The 20,826-nt window shown below is 59.6% G+C and overlaps 1 protein-coding gene across 1 annotated transcript in view; it reads right to left on the bottom strand.

The window, feature by feature from the left end:
* Positions 1–1,049: 1,049 nt before the first annotated feature.
* The window catches only part of Ptgis (prostaglandin I2 synthase), a 29,673-nt gene continuing 9,896 nt past the window's right edge, over positions 1,050–20,826 (bottom strand). Inside the window, exons 3-10 of the mRNA XM_047538574.1 lie at positions 19,863–20,041; positions 18,999–19,142; positions 15,930–16,081; positions 11,981–12,162; positions 8,942–9,110; positions 7,862–8,043; positions 6,099–6,250; positions 1,050–4,051 (exon numbers count right to left, since the gene is read on the bottom strand). Of these exons, the coding sequence (XP_047394530.1) occupies positions 3,907–4,051; positions 6,099–6,250; positions 7,862–8,043; positions 8,942–9,110; positions 11,981–12,162; positions 15,930–16,081; positions 18,999–19,142; positions 19,863–20,041 (1,305 nt within the window). The 3' untranslated portion in view covers positions 1,050–3,906. The remainder of the gene's footprint in view (positions 4,052–6,098; positions 6,251–7,861; positions 8,044–8,941; positions 9,111–11,980; positions 12,163–15,929; positions 16,082–18,998; positions 19,143–19,862; positions 20,042–20,826) is intronic.

Genomic DNA, 20,826 nt, shown 5'->3' with positions numbered 1-20,826 from the left:
ACAGGAGCCCTTGGAAACATTCCAGATCCAAACCCTGGCAGAAGCCAAGCCCTGTCCCTCTGGCCCTGCCTGGGGGCTCAGACCACGCCTGGCAAGCAGGAGAGTGGAATCCGCTCTTGAACAGCAGCATGGCGCCCTGGGGTATGGCCTGGGGTCCTGGAGAAAGACTACATTTCCCAGCCTCCAATGCAGCAAGAAGGGTCAGGTGACTAAGGAACGCCCAATAGGGCTGAAGCAGACTTCTCTCTCCTTTTTGCTCCTCCCTCCCTCCTGCTGTCTGGAAGGTGACAAAACTGCTGGACTCAGTCAGCCACATTGGCGCCTGAGGCTGAAATCACTGGGATGCAGGAAGGATCAGAAGCAGAAGGGTCCAATGGTGGAGAGGCCACACGCCCCGGGGCTCCTGCATCTGCACCAGCAGGAAGCGTCTGCGGCTTTGAATGTAAACACTGACGTGCAAATGCTGCCCTGTTCCTCTGAGGCGTCGGCCTCAGCCGAGAGCAGTCCCACCTGATGAGCTCCTGTGACTCCCTCAGGATGAGGCAGTCAGGAGGGACCTTCGCTCCAGGCCATTTCACCAGATTCTACAAGAAAGCCATCGTGGTCCCTTTTCTATTTTTGCAAAGCAACTTTATAATTCATTGCACTCTTTTTTTATATTAAAACAAATGTGTGCCTTCTGGGGGGGACAGGGAAGATCCAGTGAATTTTTCAGAGACCATTTCTGTTTGCTTGTGACCCTCCAAGGGTCCCTCTGCTGTCACCAGGAGGAAAGCACATTACTCATGGAAAGATCCCAAACAGGGACTTTAACAGCAGAGAGGCCCACATTTGAATCCTGAATCTACTACTTCTCTTAGCCACATGATCTTAGACAAGTCATTGAACTTCTCTGACCTTCAGTTTCTTCCTCTGTAAAAATGGGGACAATAACATATGCCTTGGAGGGTCACTGGGCCCAGAGCAGGTTCCCTGCGCTCCCCTCTCAGGGCTACCCTTGCCGGCACAGACCCGCCATGCTCCTCAATGGATGAGACTCACACGCAGAGGGAGATCCACAAACAAGATGGTTTAATAGATTCAGCCTGTTTCCACTCATCAAGGTTACATGAAAATAGAACTCTTTATTAAAGTGACATAACGGTCATGCTAACCATGAAACTGTGTTTATTAAAACAGCAAGAACACGGAAATCAATTACTAGGGACGAGACTGCTGGCCCCTCAGCCTGTCTGGAGAGGGGCAGGTGGCAGGGCCAGGCTGCAGCGGGTGGCGCCCCCTGGTGGAGTACCAGCCTCTGCAGGGAGAGCCTGGCTCCTCAGCCCGGGGCCTGCAGGTTCACGGAGGAGAGGTGGCAAGCCGGGGGCAGCCCTGGCCTCCCGCTCTTGGCTCTGAACCGGGCCTTGCCGCCCGCCGCCCCTCCCCGGCCGATTTCTTTCACAGTCATTCTCTATTTTTGGCAGCGAGCGATACGTGATGTCCATTCCTGGCAGCAACCGAAAGACAGATTTAAATTTAAAAAAAGTGAGTCTGTTTAAAGGAGAATATTTGGAAAACAATTTAAAATATAGGAAAAAAGAAAAAAACACCCAGTAACAACAGCGCTCAGGACACCCTCTAGGGCAGACCTCTCAACCCCCAAGGGTCCTGACACGCTGCGACTTTGTGACCCTCAGCAAAGCAGAAGAGCTAGCCCGACACCCAGGACCTGGCCAGCCGGCCCGCGGCACTTCGCCGCGCCACCGCGCCCTCCGGCACTTGTTAAAAGGCAAAACCAAAGAGGAGAAAGGAAAAGACAAGAAAAACGGTAAGGACAAAAGCAAGGGCAGGTGAAGTCGTCTCTGCCCAGCGTCACCGCGACCGGCCGGCAGGAGCGCCCTCCTCCCCTGGAGGGATCCCTAATGACCTGGCTCCAAGGAGTGCCACTTGGGGAGGCGGCCCTTCCTCGAAGGCAGGTGAGTCTAGCCTCGGGGACAGCCCAGCACAGACGTGGAGGGGACCAGGCAGGTCTTCCCCGCACGCCAGGCCCCGGGGACCTCCCCAGCTCTTCCTGCTGGCTTTCTTCCTTCCCCTCCAGCAGCGAGGCGGCAGCTGAGGGTTGCCATGGAAACCGGCTGTCCTCCCACAGGAGGCTGCCAGCTCCGATTTCCTGCAGAGTTAAGAAGCAGGCGGCTGCGGGGTCACCCGGGCGTGAAGATGGGTTTCCCTGGGGATATCCAGCCTCCTGCCAATCACACCGTCTGTCTGGGAATCCAGGGGCCGCCTGGAGATGGCGGGCTGGGGAAGCCCCCGAGCCCAGCCCTGCTCCAATAAGAGACTGGCCCCTGGAACATTCAGAGGATCTGGGGCCTACCCTGTCCCTCCTCCTAAAGCTGGAGGGACCTCGCGCTGGGCCTGTCTGGGTCTGCCCCTCAAGGGATGAATCCCCTCGGCGCCTCTGGCTGTCTGTCAGTGCTCCGATGCCAGACAGAACTACACCCCCAGCAGCCCTGGACCCGCGGAACAAAGAGCTGCCCCTCTAACACTTGCTCCTAGAACAAGAAGTATGTGTCCCAGTTCTACCAGCTGACCAGCTGTGTGACCCCAGGCAACCCACCTCACCTCTCTGAGCCTGCTTTCTCATGCATAAAGTGGGCACTGCCGTCCTCTCCTCACAGAGATGCTGGGAGGAATGGGACGTCCGCTGGGCCTGCCACAGCATTCAAAGGGCATCCCACAGCAGCACCCGATATCAAGCACACTGCCGTCACCATACAGGCCTGCAAGCACTTTCGCTCTTTTTATGTGGCTTTCTCTCAAGGCCGAGGCAAAGGTCCGGTTCCATTACTGCTCTGTTTGTTCCGAGGCTGGAGCAAGCAGGCTGGATGAATAACCGGCCCAAGGACGGGCGAGCTGGTTCCTGCCACCTCCCAGACATGGCTTCTCAGAGCCAGATTGGTCTCCAGCTCAGATGCCTTCCTGGCTGGAAGCAGACCAAGCCCAGACTTGGGGGAGCCGGAGCACAGGCCCCAACAGGGCAGAGGGCTGCCCTCGGCTCTAGCCGTGGTGCCCTGGGCAGTGGGGCCCATGTGCCAGAGCGTCCAAGTGTCAGGAGAAGCTGAACTTCTGAGTTGCCTCTCCCGCAGGTGGTGGGATAAAAACTAAGTCAGTTTTTTAAAAGTGAAGGCCAAGTGAAACCTGCCGCGGACTTTGTGGGGCAGAGAGCTCAGCCCCTCCCAGCTGGGCTTCAGCAGCCCAGGGGCCTGGGCCAGCTCCTTCAGCCCCCGGGGCCTGTCTTCCCTGGCCCCTGGCTGAGACGGGAAAGCCCATCCCTCTGGGGCCGACGATTGGACAACAGAGGACTCTTTCCCAGAACCCAGCGCTCCGGGGGCCTCAGAAGATCCTTCTCTGTTCTCTCAGGTATCACATGAACGGAGGGCGGGCCTGTCCAGCAAGGGGGGCGCCCAGGGAGGGAGAGGTCCCAAGGGACTCCTCTGGATCTAGCCACCTTAGTAATCAGGGAACAGAGATTATGCCATGGACGCACTGCTGGGTCCAGAGGGACCTTCCACAGCCAGCACCTGCTTTGACTGGCTAAGCCCTGGACCACACTAGTTGTCCTGGAGCTGACTCCTGGCCCTGCCCAGTCTGGATCAGCTTCAGGGGACATCACAGGGTGAGGGGGACAAGGTGAACCAGAGGAGGAGGAGTCTGGGCTGCAGCTTGAACTCCGCAGCGGCAACCCAGAGCTTCTGAGGCCTTTTCTTGCTGTACGTCCTCTGCAGCTCCCTGACCGTCCTTCCTGTCACTGGCCACGGCCTTTGGGAGCAGCAGGAGAGTGTGAGGAAAGTCAGAGCCGGACGTTGATGGGAGGAGGCTGGCTGGAGGAAGCTGGCGGGAGGAGGCTGCTCTGCAGGTCACAGCAGGTCACAGCCGGACGCGGTACCGGACAGGCACATCTTGTTCGGGCTGCATGAGGCCAAAGCCGTACCTGCTGAGGTCAAACTCGGGGACCTCCACGTCTGTGCTGACCAGCTCCAGCTCACAGCACGACAGCACCAGGACCACGAATCTGCAGAGATGGAGGTACAGGCGGTGAGGGCCTCTGGTGTGCCAGCCCCTGCTAAGGCGAGGCCCGTGGACCAGTTCTGGTGAACGGCCTTGAGCTGAAGTGGCCGACGTCTCTGCCTCGCTGAGGCACCTAAGAACCAGCTCCTGACTCTCCGCCCTCCCTGCTGCCTGGTGGCTGTGCGGGCTTCCTGTGCAGAAGGTGCCCAGAGGGAAGCCGGCTGGCCAGGGTCTCTGCACAGAGGGCCGAGCCCCAGGCCCCACGCCTGTGTGGCTCTGAGCCCTGGGGCTTGGGGGCCACTCTGCAGGGCGGCAGGGCCCTGCCCACTCCTGCCCACACCCTCTCCACTCCTGGGGTGTTACTGTCTGCCCCAGCCAGGGGCGCTGCTCGCCCACTGGGTCTTGGTGACATCAGAAGCAGGCACTGCCCTCTCAAGACATTCCCTGCTACGTGGGAGAAAACGGACATCGCTTACCAGCTTTGCAAGACGGGCTCTCTGCCACTGTCTTCTAGAAAACCGCCCAATAGCTATGCAAAGCTGCCATGCCTGGGACACCAGTGTCCCCACAATGGAGTGACGAGTGACAGGCCCCTGCCTCTCTGCCTGATCCCTCTCGGCTCACCGGGTCCCACCGCTGTCCCCACCCAGACCCAGGGACCTAATGCAGGGCTGAGCAGATGGCAGGGACTCTGAGAAAAGTAACAGATGGGAGGACGGGGGCAGGTGGCCCTTGCCAGAGCAAGTTCCCAGGGGGTCTCAGGTTCCCATCTGTAGGAAGAGTCCCTTCCACCGAGGCTGTGGGATCCCAGAGTGTGACGCCGGGGCCACACCTGGACCTGCACCCTGGCACCTCCACTCACCAGGTGCCCGGCTGTGGCCAGTGACCTGACCATCCGGGCTGCCTCAGACTGACCCCTGCCTAGCAGGGCGGCCGTGAGGACTGACAGGCTTTTGGCCCTCCAGGGGCCAGACATGGTGCTGAGCTCGGAGGACCCACACCTCTTGTTTGGTCTGTCCAAAGACCTGACAAGGCGGGAGCCACGCCCGGTTCTGCCATGGCCCTCGCTGGGAACGCGTGAATTTGTTCCACCGTGATGGACACACAAGGGCAGAATCGGTGCACAGCACAGATGTCACGGTTCATCCGTGAGGAAGACCGGGCGTGTGCACACACGGCAGCCGGCCGAGCCTGGCGTGCAGAAAGGTCCGCCCGCCCGCCGGCAGCCACATCCTCGCACGCGACCTCTGCGCCTCTCCAACCTGCTCCTGTTCTGCATCGGGTTCTCCCCCACGTGCCGCTGGGGAGGCCTCTGTGCTGGGTGCCAGCTGCCTCCATCCCGTAACCCCCGCGACGGCACTGCAGGATTTCACATGGGGTGATGTGAGATCCCGTGAAGCGCACGAAGCGTCAGAGCAGAACCTACCACGGAGAAAACCCCGGCCCGGGCTTCGAGGGCGGAGCCTGTCCCAGCACAAGCCTGCACCCCGAAAGCAGTGACAGCTACGTGACAGCGAGCATTCGGCAAAGCTGGGACCAGCGTTTATCCTGACACCGGGACACAGTTCCAACCCACAGAGGAAACAGGCTTAGACGTCACCCAGCTGTGACCGCACAGGGCCAGACAGATACCGGCAGACGTCATGAGCCCTGGTCCAGTTGTGACCCCAGGGGAACTAGGGGTCTTGGGGTCCAGGCAGGAGAGCCGATGTGGCTCTCAGCCCCGGGGAGGTACTGAAATCGCTGAGGGGCCAGGTTCCAAACGTGCCACGGCGGCTGCGATGGACGGCTATGCACGGCTGGACCGAGTGCCCGGCTTGTGGCACTGAGACCCGACTCTGAGAGGGACCCACCTGCTGCCAGATGTGGTTATTTCAAGAAAGGTGTCAGAGGTCTGGCTTTTTAGGTGAGCTCTTCCGATTTTTTAAAAACGCTAATAAACGGATTTGCAGACAAGAGATGGCGCTGGGTCAGCCTGGAGTCTGCCCCACCCTGCGCCCGCCTGCCTGAGCCCCTGGGCCCGTGTCAGGAGAGGAGGGCGCCCCACTCACTGCTTGATGCTGCTGGTGGCGTAGCCCCTGCCCAGGCACTGGTTGTGCCCCGCTCCCCAGGGCACCGTGTAGCTCTTCAGCCGCTTCCCGTCCTTGTAGAAGTCTTTCTTCTCCGACCCGTCCGCGTTCAGGAATCGGTTGTATTTAAATACCTGCAAATGGAGGAAGGTCCACTTTTAACCCGCCCCAAACAAGCCCGAGCCAAGGGTGTTCCTTACGCTCTGGTTTAGAAGAGGGGAAGCTGGGCAGAAGGAAGGTCAACCCACAGGGGACGGCGACAAAGCCACGGCAGAAGGATGCGGGGTCTGACGTGAAGGCCGTGGAGAGAGCACTGGGGGCTGCGGTGCGTACATAGGGAACAGAAACAAGGGAAACACTCCAGAAACAAGGGGGAACCCTACACCGTGGCTAGGGAACTCTGGAACTGAGAGGGAAGAGAAGGACAAGACTTTTTTAAAAAAACTTTTACATCTGTGTCTCTATGTTTTCATTATGATATGTGACTTTGGGGATGTTTAATAAAAAATAAAATTATTTTTAAAAGAGAACGGCAACTTCCTTGGGCTGCACTGGACAGTGGCAAGGCAAGGGCTGCACCTGAGCACCAGGCCTGGCATGGAGCAAGTGCCAGGAGACGGTGCAGCGGGAGGCCAGCAGGCCTGGCAGCTGGATGGTGGGTGGGTGGGTGGACAGACTGATGGATGGGTAGATGGATGAGTGGATGGGTAGGTGAATGGATGGATGGATGAGTGGATGGATGGATGGATGCTGAGTGGATGGATAGATGAGTGGATGGATGGATGAATGGATGGATGCTGAGTGGATGGATGGATGGATAGATGAGTGGATGGATAGATGAGTGGATGGATGGATGAGTGGATGGATGGATGGATAGATGAGTGGATGGATAGATGAGTGGATGGATGGATGAGTGGATGGATGGATGGATAGATGAGTGGATGGATAGATGAGTGGATGGATGGATGAGTGGATGGGTAGGTAGATGGATGGATGCATGAATGAGTGGATGGATGGATGGGTAGGTAGATGGATGGATGGATGAATGGATAAGTAGATGGATGGACAGATGGATAGATGAATGGATGGATGAATGGATGGATGGGTACGTAGAGGGTTGGGTGGGTGGATGGATGGGTGGATGAATGGATGGATGGATGAGTGGATGACTGGATGGGTAGGTGGATGGATGAGTGGGTGGATGGATGGATGGATGGATGGATGAGTGGATGGGTAGGTGAATAGATGGATGGATGAGTAGATGGGTGGATGGATGAGTAGATGGATGAGTAGATGGATGGATGGGTAGGTGGATGGATGGATGGTAGGTAGAGGGTAGGGTGGATAGATGAGTGGATGGTGGGTGGGTGGATGGATGGATGGATGAGCCTATAGCATGAGGCCTGCCATACAGTAAGCAACTAATCTGTTAGCAACTGTGAAAGTTTGCTCCACCTCTAAGTCCAGGGAGCGGGCAAAGCTGAGACACTGATATGACACCAAGCAACCACTTAGGAAGCACTCGGTGTGTGCCGGCTCCTGTGCAGAGCTTTTCTTAAGTGAACTTCCTGCCAACCATGCCAGGCAGGTGTTATGATGAGGACCATTTCACAGGTAAGGAAAAAATACAGGAGGTAAAGCATTCTAGGCAAGTTCACACAGCAAGCAAAGACCGCAGCCAGGGTTCCACTCAGTCCGAGATGTCCCCCACGGCCCCTGGTATGACCAGCACCCCTGCCATTTACCTCAGGATCTGAGTAGATGTCTGGGTCTTTCTGGGGACTCAGGAAGGGGAAGAGGAGGAGGCGGTCACCACGTCGCAGAGAGAATTCCCGCCCATCTGCCATGGGCATAGCCATGTCCACCACCACCTCTCGGGTGATAAAGGGTGCAGCAGTGAGCCTGAGGGTCTCATTGAGGACACTGTCTGCATGGGCAATGCAAGGAAGGGTCAGGTCAGTAGACTGTCCTCTGAAGTGCCACCCACCCTCCTATGACAGAGGAAGATAAAGAGGCTCAGAGAGGGTGCATGCCTTGCCCACAGTCACACAGCAAGGTGACAAAGGCTGAATGTAATCTCCGTGGCCGCCCCCATGGGAGGGGATCTGCATCTGACTCCAAGAGGAGCTGTGAGGGAAGGTGGGAGCCAGGGAGATATCAGAGGGCTGGGAGGAGATGGGGGCATCTGTATCTTCTGCCTGCCCTGCATCCCCTTCTGAAGAGTCCCCTGGATTTCCTCTGGGACTACTCCTCTCCCACTCCAGGGGTCAGGCCGTGGATTCTATTCTTAACCGCTGGAGCTGGACTTTGATCGGCAACCAGAGCACTGTGATTGGTGAAGGATGGAACTATGACTCGAAGGGCCAGTGAGACACATTCTTGGGACTTCAGCTGTGAATGATGAAAGGCAGGGACACCCTCACAGAGCGGGAGGCAGCCAGCCTTAAGCTACTGGCAGCCAGCCATCTTGTCAACCTGAGGCTGGAGTCAACCTAGCGGAAGATGGGCTGAGAGGTGAGAAAACTGGTCCAGATGACATTATTCAAACACCTGGATCCACCTGTGCCTGAAGCCAAATATCACTGGGCTTTTCAGCTCTGTGCCCCAAATGAAGTCCCTCTTCCACTTTAGCCAGTTTAGCTTAGATTTTCTGTCACTTGCAATCAAACATCTCCTACTAGGACCGTGAGGCCTGGCAGGTGAGCCTGGAGAACGGAGATGCCAGGACTCAGAAGGCAGGAGACCCACATCCATATTGGAAAATGCTCTGGGGGGCCGTGACGATGCAGTCTTAGGGGCCACCTTGGAGGGTCTGCTCATCTCACCGAGCACAGGCATGTTGTCCAAAACCTTCTGTGGCAGGGTGGTCATCTGTGACACAGGCTGCTCTGCCCGCCAGAGGACACGTTCCAGCTCCCCGCGGACGGCAGCCAGGGCCTCGGGATTCTTGAGGAGGAAGAGAAGGAGCCAGAAGGCGGCAGGGCCCATGTTCCCCTGCAACGAGAAGGAGCCCGTAAGCCACGTAGCGGCAGGCGGGCTGCACGGGGCCGTGGAGGCAGCTCCAGCCAACGCACAGAGTTCCACCCTGCCCAGCCTCCTGGCTTGACCAGGGTCTACCTTCAGCCTCACCACAGCCAAACTCTGCTCGGTGCTTTGGCCTAGTCCAGTACCTACTGCAAGGTCACTCCTGGCATTGCTGACCTTGAGGAAAATCACTGCCCTGAGGTCACAAGGGTACGGACAAGAACGCAGCATGTCAGTTAGGACTACCGTTAACACCTGGGGATGACCGGTCACTGGCTCCCGTTTTCCACCACTCCCTAGATCTACACCCTTACCATGTGACTCTCGTTCCCAAGGAAGAGGCAGAGTACAACCCCCTGGCCTTGAATCTGGGTACGGCCATGGGCTTGCTCTGGCCAACAGAACAAGGCAGAATGGACAGTACGGTAGTTCTAAGCCTGGGCCTTAGCAGAACTTGTATGTTTCCAGCTGCCCCACAAGCCCACGCGTCCAAGAAGAGATGAGAAACACAGGGGGCAAAGCTGAGCTACCCTGCTGGGCCCCATTTGGAATAGGCTGGCCCTCGGATCTGTTAGTTAAACGAAGCCTGATCAGGACATGCCACTGGATTCTAGGGATGTTTGTTACACAGCGACAGCTAGCTGATACATCTAAAACAGTTTTGGATGCAAAATTTCCTTATAGGCTTTATCTGTTACACTTCTATATTAGTCTCCTGAGGAACAGGCACGTATGACTGCTGTGTTCATATAAAGGAAAACTGTGATGGTCACTGATGACTGAAAACTGCTAAATTTTGGACAAAACTTATTGGAAAACTTCCCAATAGATAAATAGGAAAGTCAATGGAATTTCTTGCTCCAAGGCTGAACGCTTCTGTAAACATTTTGGCCTCAGCTATTTAGCACCCATCAGTGATCCAGATGAGGATGGAATCTGAATGACCTCAGTCGAGGAAAGGATTTTGTCTATCATAAATGACTATCCTGCCCAAATCGTAATGAAATGTGCAATCACGATTCACAAGCACATCTCCCCAGTAACTAGTCTCCCTGCAGACACGGTTGCACGTGGGCCAGGACACATGCCCGGACGTCTACTGTGTGCTGATGTGATAGTGAATCGCTGGGAACAGCCTCCACACCCATCCACGGGACAGCGTAGTGAGTGGCCCTGGGGTGACACAGTGGGTCGTCAAAAAGAACCTGTGCAGACCCGGTGAGGTGAGCAGTGGCCCTGGGTGCGTGTGGATGGGAACTGGCTCTGGCCATCTCGAGGAGGCACGGGACCTGGTCCTGAGGTTGCCCCTGGGGTAGGACAGGACAGGGGAACTCACTCGCAAGCTACTGAGACACTTTAAGGGATACATGACTTCAAGTCAAGTAGACGAGCAGGTGGTTTTTACAGTCATCTGCGGAATCATGAGAAACGCTGTGACATGATATTGAGTCAAACAAAAAGCTGGGGGAACACCAGGATGGGACCTGCCCACCAAAGGGGACACAGGGAAGGGCTATAAGGGGCCACCCACGTCTGCAGTGAACTCAGTGCCAAGGAACCCCTCCCCTGCTCCACGTGGGCATCGAGCAGGTGCCACGTCAGGGCTCCCTCAGGACCCACTGCCCAGCATGCAGCAGGGCTCCAAGGCCGTCTGGGGGACCAGGAGAGCGGGGTTCAGCCAGGACCCTGAGCAAGCCTCCGAGTTTGGGACCCAAGCTCGGCAGTGAGGACAGTAAGAGCACCCCTCTTGGTGGCCGCAGGGCTGCTGAGGCTGTGCAAGTGACCCCTCTGCGCCAGGCACAGGAGGAGCTGGGGGCTTTGCCCTGCCAGCCCCTCCCGCGGTTGACAGAAAGTGGGGACAGTGGCCCCGTGAGGCCCCTCCAGCTCCCCGTGTCTGGCAGAGACTGCAAGGCCACTCGCTGCCCATGCTCAGCCGCGGGGAAAGTGGGCCGTGAATAGGTCAGCACCCGCGCCACGGCCCTTTGATCTCGCTGGAGGATCAAACAGCCACCGCTCCTTATTCCCAGCCGGCGGGGAACTGTGGCGCTCGCAGGAAAAAGCAAGCGAGTGTCCAGCCCAGGCGCAGATGTGCGCGGCCGTGCGCATGCAGCACGTGCGTGTGACCCTGCGCGAGGGACCCTGCGGGGCTCCCCGGAGGCGGTGCTCGCCCCGCGGGCCTTCCTCAGTCGGCCCAGGGCCACATTCCCACCTAGCCTGTCCCTGTTGTCCGAACCCAAGGACAGCCACGCCCTCGCCTCCGCGGGCAGCACGGGGTCCCTGTCTCCAGGGGCCGCTCGGGGCCGCGCCATACCCAGGGGTCCACATGCTCTGGCCACTGCCTCCCGGCTGCACCGCCCGTGGGGCCGGGACTCCTGCTGCCCACCTGCCGGGCAGCTGCTCTCTCGCCCTCAGGTGGCGATGCCCACTTTCCTCCGCTTCACCCCACGTCCATGTGGATGGTCGGGGTCGACCCTTCCCTGCAGGCGGGCGTGTGACCCAGGCAGGCCACTGCCCAGCCACTAGGGGACGCAGACGCAGGCTGCGCAGGTGTGAGTGCACACTCGGGGTTCGTGCCCTTCTCGTGGGGAAGCCGAGCCTCCCCCTCTGGGGCGGTGAAGCTGCCTGGTGCCGACCGCAGCCGAGGAGGCCCCCGCACCGGGGAAGCCCCCGAGCGGGTGGCCAGCGTGACAGGAGCAGGGAGGATGGGTGCGGACAGCCGGGCGCGGACACCTAGCCCCACGCTCCCACACGCAGACCCGCAGCCACGCCCACGCCTGCCCAGCGCATGCGCACGCGCTTCCACACGCCCGAGCTGCGCCTGGCCCAGCGGCAGTGCCCACCTGCGTGGCCCAGAGCTGCAGCACCAGCGCGCGCGCCTGCATCTCCTCCGACACGCCCAGCTCCTCCAGGTGCAGCAGGTAGCTCTCCAGCCAGCTGCTCCGCTGGGCCCGGGTGGCCAGCCTGACCGGAGACAGCAGCTTCCACAGGTGGCCTTTGACGCTGCTCACACGGTCCTTATCCCCTGTGGGGAAGGAGCACAGAAGACAAAGGTCACAGGTCTACCCCTGACCCGGGTCAGCCAGCCCCGGCCTCCCACAAGGCCGTGGGTCTTCTGGGCGTTGCTCCACTGAGGTGGAAAGTTCCGCAGGGAGCAAGGTTGTGGGCAGGGCCCTGCTGGCTGGAAGCCGAGGGCAGGCCTGTCCAGTGTGGCCTGCTCACTGTCTGCCTCACCCCCACAGAGAGGGGCGAGGGCTCTGCCTGCTGCAGGTGGGACCCTGCTCTATTCACCTGTGTCCCCAGGGCCTGGCTCATAGCAGTTGCTCAATAAATTGCCCTAAAAGAAAGGTGATTCTTCACCTTGCCCTCCCAGAGCAGCTAGGGACCCAGCAGCTTCTCCCAGCCCAGGGTCCCTCCCCAGAGCAGCGCCAGCCTGCACACACTTGGTAGCCTCCCAAAGGAGCACACAGAACAGGACCCAGAAGGCCGCACTGGCCTGGGGGAGGGGACACACTGACCTGGGGTCTCACACTCCACCCCCCGCAGGCAAAGTCAGCAGGAGAGGAGGCCAGGAAGAAGCCCTGGGGAGCCAGAGCCAGGCCCTGCAGCTCCACCATGGGCCTCCGGCCTCTTCTCAAAAGCAGCTGGAAGTCCAGGTGTCTGTGGAACCTTCTGGTGTTTGGGAATTTTTGTTTGTTTTGTTTTTGCAGCGCTGGGATCAAACCCCCGGCGTACACGCCAGGCAAGGGTTTTTCCCCTGAGCTACACCACAGCTCCCTTCTAGTGTTTTCTAAGGTCGGCATCTCAGTAAAAAGTCCAGTCACTGTGCAGGCCACAAAAGCATCTCCGAAGGTCAACTCTGTCCCAAGGACACCAGCTTGCAATTGGACATTAAATAAACAATGGTGTGTTTATGCTCTGGAAAAGCCACAAAATAGTGAAAATAAATAGTTTCTTGGTGCAAAGAGGCCCACACGGGAGCCCGTGGAGGGAGTAAAGACGGCACCTGAAGACCCACCCGGAGTGACGTCCCTTCTGTGGCTGGCAGGCTACCAGGCCACCCTGTGCTGGCGTACAGCGCTGCAGTCAGCGACCAATGGTGTATGGGACAGTGTCCCGTCCAATTACATCCCGGAGTGACGTCCTGGGGTCTTGGGTTGCGCCATTCACACTCTGAGTCTGTGCACGGGTACCATCTCCTGGTGACGACCTTCTCAGAAGGGGTCCTATCACTAAGCCACACGAGACCTCGCATCATGAATATCAGCTTCGGGATCCTTTGAAGCCACTGTGGGAAAAGCGGAGTCCCCTGGGTTGCTGGGGCTTTTCTCGGTGCTAGTGACCTTCTCACTGAGCGTCCTGACCCACAGAGCTGCTCAGGACACACAGTTCGGCCCTGGCGCGCTGTCGAAGGGAGTCTGCGAGCGTGGGAAAGGCGGGCCAGGCTTCTGTTTTTCAGTCGCTGGGCTACGTCAGCACTTAACAGGCCTGGCGCTCAACAGTTCTTCCTCAAGTTCTTGACGCCGCTTCTGGTGGAATCGGTCACCCTCTCGATGGAAGCCACGGCCTGCGTGCTCATCTGAAACGCGTTACTTTCCTCTTTCCTGATTTTTTGGGTACTTTAAAGAATCTCCCAGGAGCTCCTGAACGCCCGGGGGCCCAGGCCCCCCCCCAGAGAATGGTGTCAGAATCACCAGGGCAGAGCCAGGGATTTAAATGGGCGACTCAGGGGCACAGGAAGTGCGGATACCACCTCAGCAGGTGCTCATGGGGTCACCCGATGTGACAGCAAAAAAGGGAGGCGAAGAGTCAGCCGGCATCTGGGGTCTAGCCGCACAGCTGCGATCCTGCACATGGCTGTGATTCGTCACACCTTAGGTGACGAAAGGCACTCGGCACCGCTGCCACCCTCTCCGTGCCTAAGCAATGCTGAGCAGAGGGGCCAGGCCCCGGGCTGTGTGGGCTTGGTGGGGGTGCCCATCTCCAGGCGTCTGTCTCCCTCTCATACAAGGGGGACCCAGGCTGTTGCTCTCGGTTTCTCCTCGGAAACCCCTCTGGGTCCTGGAGATCCAGATGACAGTTCAGAGAGCCCAGCGGCAACAGGCCCTAAGTCCTGCATTTAACTTTTAAAGTGCCTTTTAAATGGAGTTTTGCATCAGAATTCTTTGATATAAGAATGACTTTCCCCCCAAAAGTTCAAATAATACAGTCCCTGCAAGCACACCAAGAAAACGAATGTTCCCGAAAGAAAAGCTCGGCTTAGCTTTGGGATCTACTTAACTGTCCTCTACCCACACCTCCCGGGGCGTGAGAAGCACCAGACTCAATGTTCTTTAAAATGTCTATATCTTAACCAGAAGAGGACGAATACATGTCCACAGTGAAAAATAACAAACAATAAGGAGAGAAGTTGAGCACCCTGGGAAAAGCATGTTTCTCGCCACCCAACTCCACATTCCCAAAAGCAAATCGGCACCGGTCTCCACTTTAAAAACCTAACGGGGTGTCCCTGGCCAGCATGCCTGGCTCATCCCCCCTGGAGGACCCCCCACGCCTCTGCTTCACAGTTGCCTGACTCTTATATGATCACATGGCTCATTTAACTAGTCCCGACTGGTGGTCATTGAAGTCGTTTCCACCTTTGCTGGTGACAATACCTTTCTGTGCCTATAGACACGTGCAAGCACTTCTGTCTGAGAAAGGGGAGTACAGGAGCAAAGGATGTGCATTCAGTATTTTGGCCTGTCCTGCCTAAATGGAGTCCCAGAGACGGAGGCACAGCTGCCCAGGCCCCACAAGGTCTGAAGCCCCCTTCTGGCTTCAGCCAAGAGAAACTGCCCCCCAGCACTGCCACCTGCTGCCCACACTGGGAAATGCAGCCTTCCTCTATCCAGCCGCCTCTAAGACAAGTGCTCTCACCTCTCTGAGCCTCAGTTTCCTGCTCTGCAAAGTGGGCACTGTAATATCAACCTCCCAGCAAAGACAGGAGGACCCAATAAGATGATGAATGGGGTTTAAGAAGACAACGTGAACAAACACCTCACAAAGAGGAAACGCAAGTGACCTGGGACACCTACAAGATGTCACTGCAGTTGGGGAAAAATCACAAGTGGGACGGCCCTCTCTGCACATCAGATTGGCGAGGATTTAGCCTGCTAACTGCAGGTTGACAAGGCTGTGACCAAAAATCAAACTGAAACAAGAAGCCGCCAGCCTCCGCCCTTCAGATGGGCAAACAGATAACATCTGGCGAAGAAGCTGGGATACACGCTAATGCTGGTTCCACGGGCAGCCGGGCGTGCAAATGACACCTCAGGAAAGAGAAAGAAAAGGCCTCAAAAGCAGAAAACGATAAAAGTAACACGCGCCTGGGGGCACCCGGGGTGGGGCATCTGCTTAGAGAAAGCCGTGCAGGGTGTGCTCCGGACAGGACCAGTGCTGGCCTCGGAGGAGTGGTGGGGACGGGGGAAAGGGGGGCTCTTCCTGTCCCCTCCAAATCACTCCGCATGGCTTGAACTTGTATACCAAGCATGACCTACTTGTACATTTCTTTAAAAACAATTAGAACAAGGAAAAGAATGCACGAAGATGCCCAGGTGCCACTCCAGGTGTGAGAACCCCACCAGGACCCCTTCTGGCCCAAGCTCTGCCTTCCCAGGGCTGGGCTCCTGCCTCCGCCCCACCTCGGGGTCCGCTGCCCCGAGGACACGGCGTCCTTCCGCCTGTGCTGCGTGTGCTCAGACCTTCTGATCGTCATCTGCCCGCCACCCACGGGGACCCCGCGGTGCTTACCCATGGACAGGGAGCCTCGGGCCAGCTTGGGGAGCAGCAGGTCCAACTGGCGGAAGGTGTGGTAGACGTCGGCCGAGTGGGCGCTGTCCCGGGCCTGGCTCTGCAGGGTGCGGGGCGAGGCCTCCACTCCATACAGGGTCAGGTAGCCGGCTCTGGGGACACGGCAGCAGGTCAGGGTCTCCAGGACACACACAGCCAAGCCCCCGGTAGCCTTGAAGTCCCCCTCACTCCTTCCCCTGAGGAGCACTCATCTTCCTACTGTGTGCCAGGGAGAGTTCCTGACACAGGGAGTTGACTTCAATGGGACGGCAGGAGTCCCCGTCCTGTGGACTCACCCCACAGGGCAGAGACAGAAACAGGAAGGCAGCCGCTGAGCCGGCTCCACGTGCCCGCAACCCCCATGGCCTGGGAGGCGGAGGTGGGAGGCGGAGGCAGGAGGCTCACAGGTTCAAGGCCAACCTCGGCAATATGGCCAGAACTTGTCTCAAAATAAAACGGGTTGGGGTGCAGCTCAGTGGTGAAGTGCCCGGTGCAAACTCACTACCACAGGCGAAAAATCAATAAGCAAAGAGCAACGTGAGTTAAATGAGCAGACAGACACAGGGCGGGGAGCAGGAGGGGAGCCCCTGGAGAGGGGCTTCCGGTGGAGCTGAGGGATAAGAAGGAACCTGCTGCGGGGCAAAGGGCAAGGGCAGACCAAGGGCAGACCAAGGGCAGACCAAGGGCAGACCTCCTGCGCGGGAAGGGGCCGCAAGTGATGAAGCAGAAAGAGGGCCGGCGGGGGCACAGATCAGGACAAGCCCCTGCCCCTGGAGAGGGTCCGGCAGGCTTCCTGGAGAAGGGGCAGCGGGCAGGTGTAGGCAGAGGGCTGAGGGGCAGCCGGGCAGCTGGGCGGGGCTCCGGGAGCTGTCGTGAGGGCGGGGGGAGCGCAGGCGGGAGGAGGCAGTGCTGGAGCAGAGTCGGCCCACCAGATGCACCAGAGGACGAGCGGGGAGCTGGCCCGCTCCGGTGTGCCGCAGGAGGGCACGCGGGCAGGCTCCGCAGGGGACGGGCCTTCGCCTCAACCCCTTTCCAGGGCCCTGGCCCGGCCCCAGTGCCGGGAGGGAAACGGCAGGTTCTCACCTTTTCCACATGAGAAGGGCCCCGGCCTCGGCAGAGGAGCCTCACTGAGGTCCAACCCTCCCTGTCCCTCACTCCCCCAGGCCCTGGACCTCCCAGGAGAGGGGTCCTCCCAGCTGGGGACCGGGTGGGAGCAGGAATGTGGGGGGCGGGGGCCGCCAGGGGCCTGTCTGGTCCCACTGTCCCTCACTGGCACAGCACAGGCAGAGGAGGCCGTCCACAAGCCGGGGGTGGGCGGTTGGGCAGAGGGACAGATGAACAGGGTCAGCAGCTACTCTGGAGCCCTGACCGTGAAAGAATGGCTGGCCTTCAGGATTCGGACCAAGCCGCCAGGCCACTCCCACCCCACGGATCCCGCTCCCCTCCCCTCCACCAGCCTGGGCTTCCATGCCCCCAGGGGCGGGGACCTCAGCACCTGCTCACCCCACTGGCCCAGGGGAAGCTGGCCCTCCCCATGAGCCCTCCAGTCCAGCTCCCCGGCCTCCTCTGGCCTCTGCCCAGGCTTCTCCCTCTTTCCCTCCACTGCACCTCAGCCCTCGGGCAAAACCTGCGCTCCCCAGTCATCTGGAGAATGCAGGCCGGCCATGGCCACTTCTTCCAGACAGGCAGGCGCTTGCCAGATGGCCACGGACCTCTCGTGGGCCCTGCTGTCCTCCCTGGAGCAGAGAACCAGTTCCCTGCAGTTCCCTGTATTTCTACCAAAACAGGCAACGAAAAATAACCAAGCACACTGGCCCGGGGACCACCAGGCCTCCGCCTGGAAAGGAAGGCCCTTCGGTGGCACCTGGTGACAAACTCATTCCCTGAAGGCAGCAAGCGCACATGTAAGTACGCAGTGACCCCTAGGTGGCGCCAGGTTCCATAAAGAAAAACCGGGACCCAGGTGGACAGCAGGAGTCTTCATATCGATGACGTGGGCACCAACAGAGGCCAAGCCGAGCAGCTGGCACGTGAGATGAGACGGCAGGAAGCGAGGCGGGAGCCACATGGACCCGCGAGGAACAGCATTCCCAGGCATGGGAACAGAACTCCCCAAGTGGGGAGCGTGCCCAGCAGGATGGAGCCCAGGCCGAGGAGGGGAGGGAACTTACAGGGAGTCGAGGAGACGCTGTCACACTGTCACACTGGGTTTGGATCAACCGTGCGCTGCCTCCCGGAAGCAATCGCACCAGCTCTTCACCTGCCTTGGCTCCCCGCAGTCTCCAATCCCGCGGCCCCAGGAGCTGTAAACTCCTAAGCCAGATCCCCTCACGTCCCTGCCTAACCCCTGACGTCACTCCATCTTACTGAGAGTAAACTCCAAAGCCCCTCCTGGCCTCGAGCTCCATGGGACCCAGCTCTATGACTTCCCTGGCCTCCTCTCCACCCTGTCCCGGAGCCCGTTCTGCTCTAGCCACACGGGCCCCCTCGCTCCCCACCCCTGGGCCTTTGCACTTGCCGCGTCCCCAGCCGGGACCTTGGCACCGTGGTGGGCATGCTGTAGTGAGGTCTCAGCTTGAGGCTGCATCCTTGAGAGGCCCTTCTCATCAGCCTGGCTGACACTGAGTTCCATCTTGTTCCCTGCTACAACCCCAGAGCCCAGAAGGGCTGGGACCACCGCAGGACAGATGCCCGGCGGTGCGGTCTCTACACGCCCAGGAGGTCTGGTCTCCCAAACACCTGCTCTCCAGTCTGTGAAATCCCAGAACCTGGGGGCCACAGGCCCGTGGCTTCCTCGCCGTGCTGGGCTACTCCCTCTCCGGTGACCACAGGGCCCTTTCTCAGTCAGTGCCTGCTTTCGGCTCGTGGCCGGGTCGGGTGAACCTGGAGTTCTGGGTGTTCGGTGTCCTTCCTTCACCGGGGGCAGCCCAAACCGCCCGCCCGCAGAGCTCACAGTTCACCTGGCACAGCCCTCAGGGGCACAGGGCCAGGGTGCGGCTGCCCCCGGAGGACAAGGGTTCTGCGGCTCACCTGAGCAGAGAGCTGTAGCAGAGGTCGAGGAGGCCGGTCTCCCGCCAGCCCCCGGACCCCTCCGCGGCGTCGCCCAGCAGGATGCAGTGGAGGTTGGTGAACATGGTTTCCGTGAGCGCCTGCAGGTCTCTGTGGAGCAGCGTCCTAAGCCGGGCAGGGAAGGGTGAGAGCCCACCTCCGGGGGCCAGGCCCGCGCACGCACCCCACGCCACAGGGTCCCAGGGCCCAGCTGGGGCTGGCCTCAGCCAGGTGGGGTCAGTGCTGTCGCCGTCAGCCGGCGGCTGTCCACGGCGCTACACACAGACCACGACTATTAAGCACCCAGCGCACAACCTCGCACAGAGAGGAAGGTGACTCGCCCAAGGTCACACAGCCAGTGGCAGCTGGGATTGAAACCTGGTCCCCAACTCCAGCACGGAATGCTTCACCAGGGTGTCCACCCCACCGGGCAAGGAACCCAGGGCCTTTGGAAGGGCAGGAACGGAGAGCCAGCGCCCTGGAGCTAGGGAGTCCCATCTGGTCAGCTCCGGTGTCCCCTGACCATGGGCTACTGCCAACACGGGACCCCAGCGAGCATGACATCAAGCAAAGGGAAGGGACTAGTGCCCTGGTCCTGGGGTCCCCAAGCCGGAGGGGATGGGAGTGTGGGCAGCAGCGAAAGTCCCTCACCCCTCCAGGATGCAGGCGCCACGCTGGGTGGGACCCGCCCAAGAAAGGGGCGCTGCCCTGGTGGAGGCCAGGCCCGCAGGCTGCTCGACAGCGGCACCTGGAGGCGGCGGCAGGAACCGCGCGGGGCCTCGGGCTCCACTTAGTTCTGTTGGTTTTTCCTCAAAACCACTGCCCAGCACCACCGGGGCCACTCACGGTCTCATCCTGGCCTTCTCCTCGCTGGGGCTGTAATGTGGCAGCTGCACGTCGAACATCCTCTCCATGAGGAAGACGGCGTAGGCGTGGAAGTCCAGCCGCGAGCGCGGCTCCCACGCCACCGCCTCGTAGGAGTGCGGGTCCAGCAGCACCGTGACGTACCTGCCCCCCACCAGCACCTGTGGGGCAGGGGCCGGGCAACAGCTCTCAGGCCCACACCACCCTCGGCCGCGAACCCCGTTATCGTCCCCTTGGTCACCGTGAGCAAGGGACTTCCCCAGCCACCGTGGTGCAAGCCTGAGGTTCCCAGAGGGGATGCCAAGTGCCCGAGTGTCACGCAGAGGGAGGGCCGGGACCGGAAGGCAGGGCTTTCTAAGCTCAGAGGCCATGTCCTTAACCAGGGCGCTGGCGGGCACCCAGCACGGCCATCTTGGTTACTGCCCAGCCTGCAGGGGAGTCCGAAGGTGCATGCTCAGTAGTCAGGAAGGAGGGAGGAAGGGGAGGCAGGCGTCAGGTGAATGACGGTGGACAGGTCAGGAGGGTGATGAAGGAGGGAGGCAGGCATCAGGTGAATGACGGTGGACAGGTCAGGAGGGTGATGAAGGAGGGAGGCAGGCGTCAGGTGAATGACGGTGGACAGGTCAGGAGGGCAGGTGAGGGAGGCAGGCAGGCATCAGGTGAATGATGGTGGACAGGTCAGGAGGGTGATGAAGGAGGGAGGCAGGCATCAGGTGAATGACGGTGGACAGGTCAGGAGGGCAGGTGAGGGAGGCAGGCAGGCATCAGGTGAATGACGGTGGACAGGTCAGGAGGGTGATGAAGGAGGGAGGCAGGCATCAGGTGAATGACGGTGGACAGGTCAGGAGGGTGATGAAGGAGGGAGGCAGGCGTCAGGTGAATGACGGTGGACAGGTCAGGAGGGCAGGTGAGGGAGGCAGGCAGGCATCAGGTGAATGATGGTGGA

The sequence above is a fragment of the Sciurus carolinensis genome, chromosome 2 (genome assembly GCF_902686445.1).
Source record: "Sciurus carolinensis chromosome 2, mSciCar1.2, whole genome shotgun sequence".
NCBI classification, from domain to species: Eukaryota; Metazoa; Chordata; class Mammalia; order Rodentia; family Sciuridae; genus Sciurus; species Sciurus carolinensis.
This window is presented reverse-complemented; position numbering and strand designations above follow the sequence as displayed.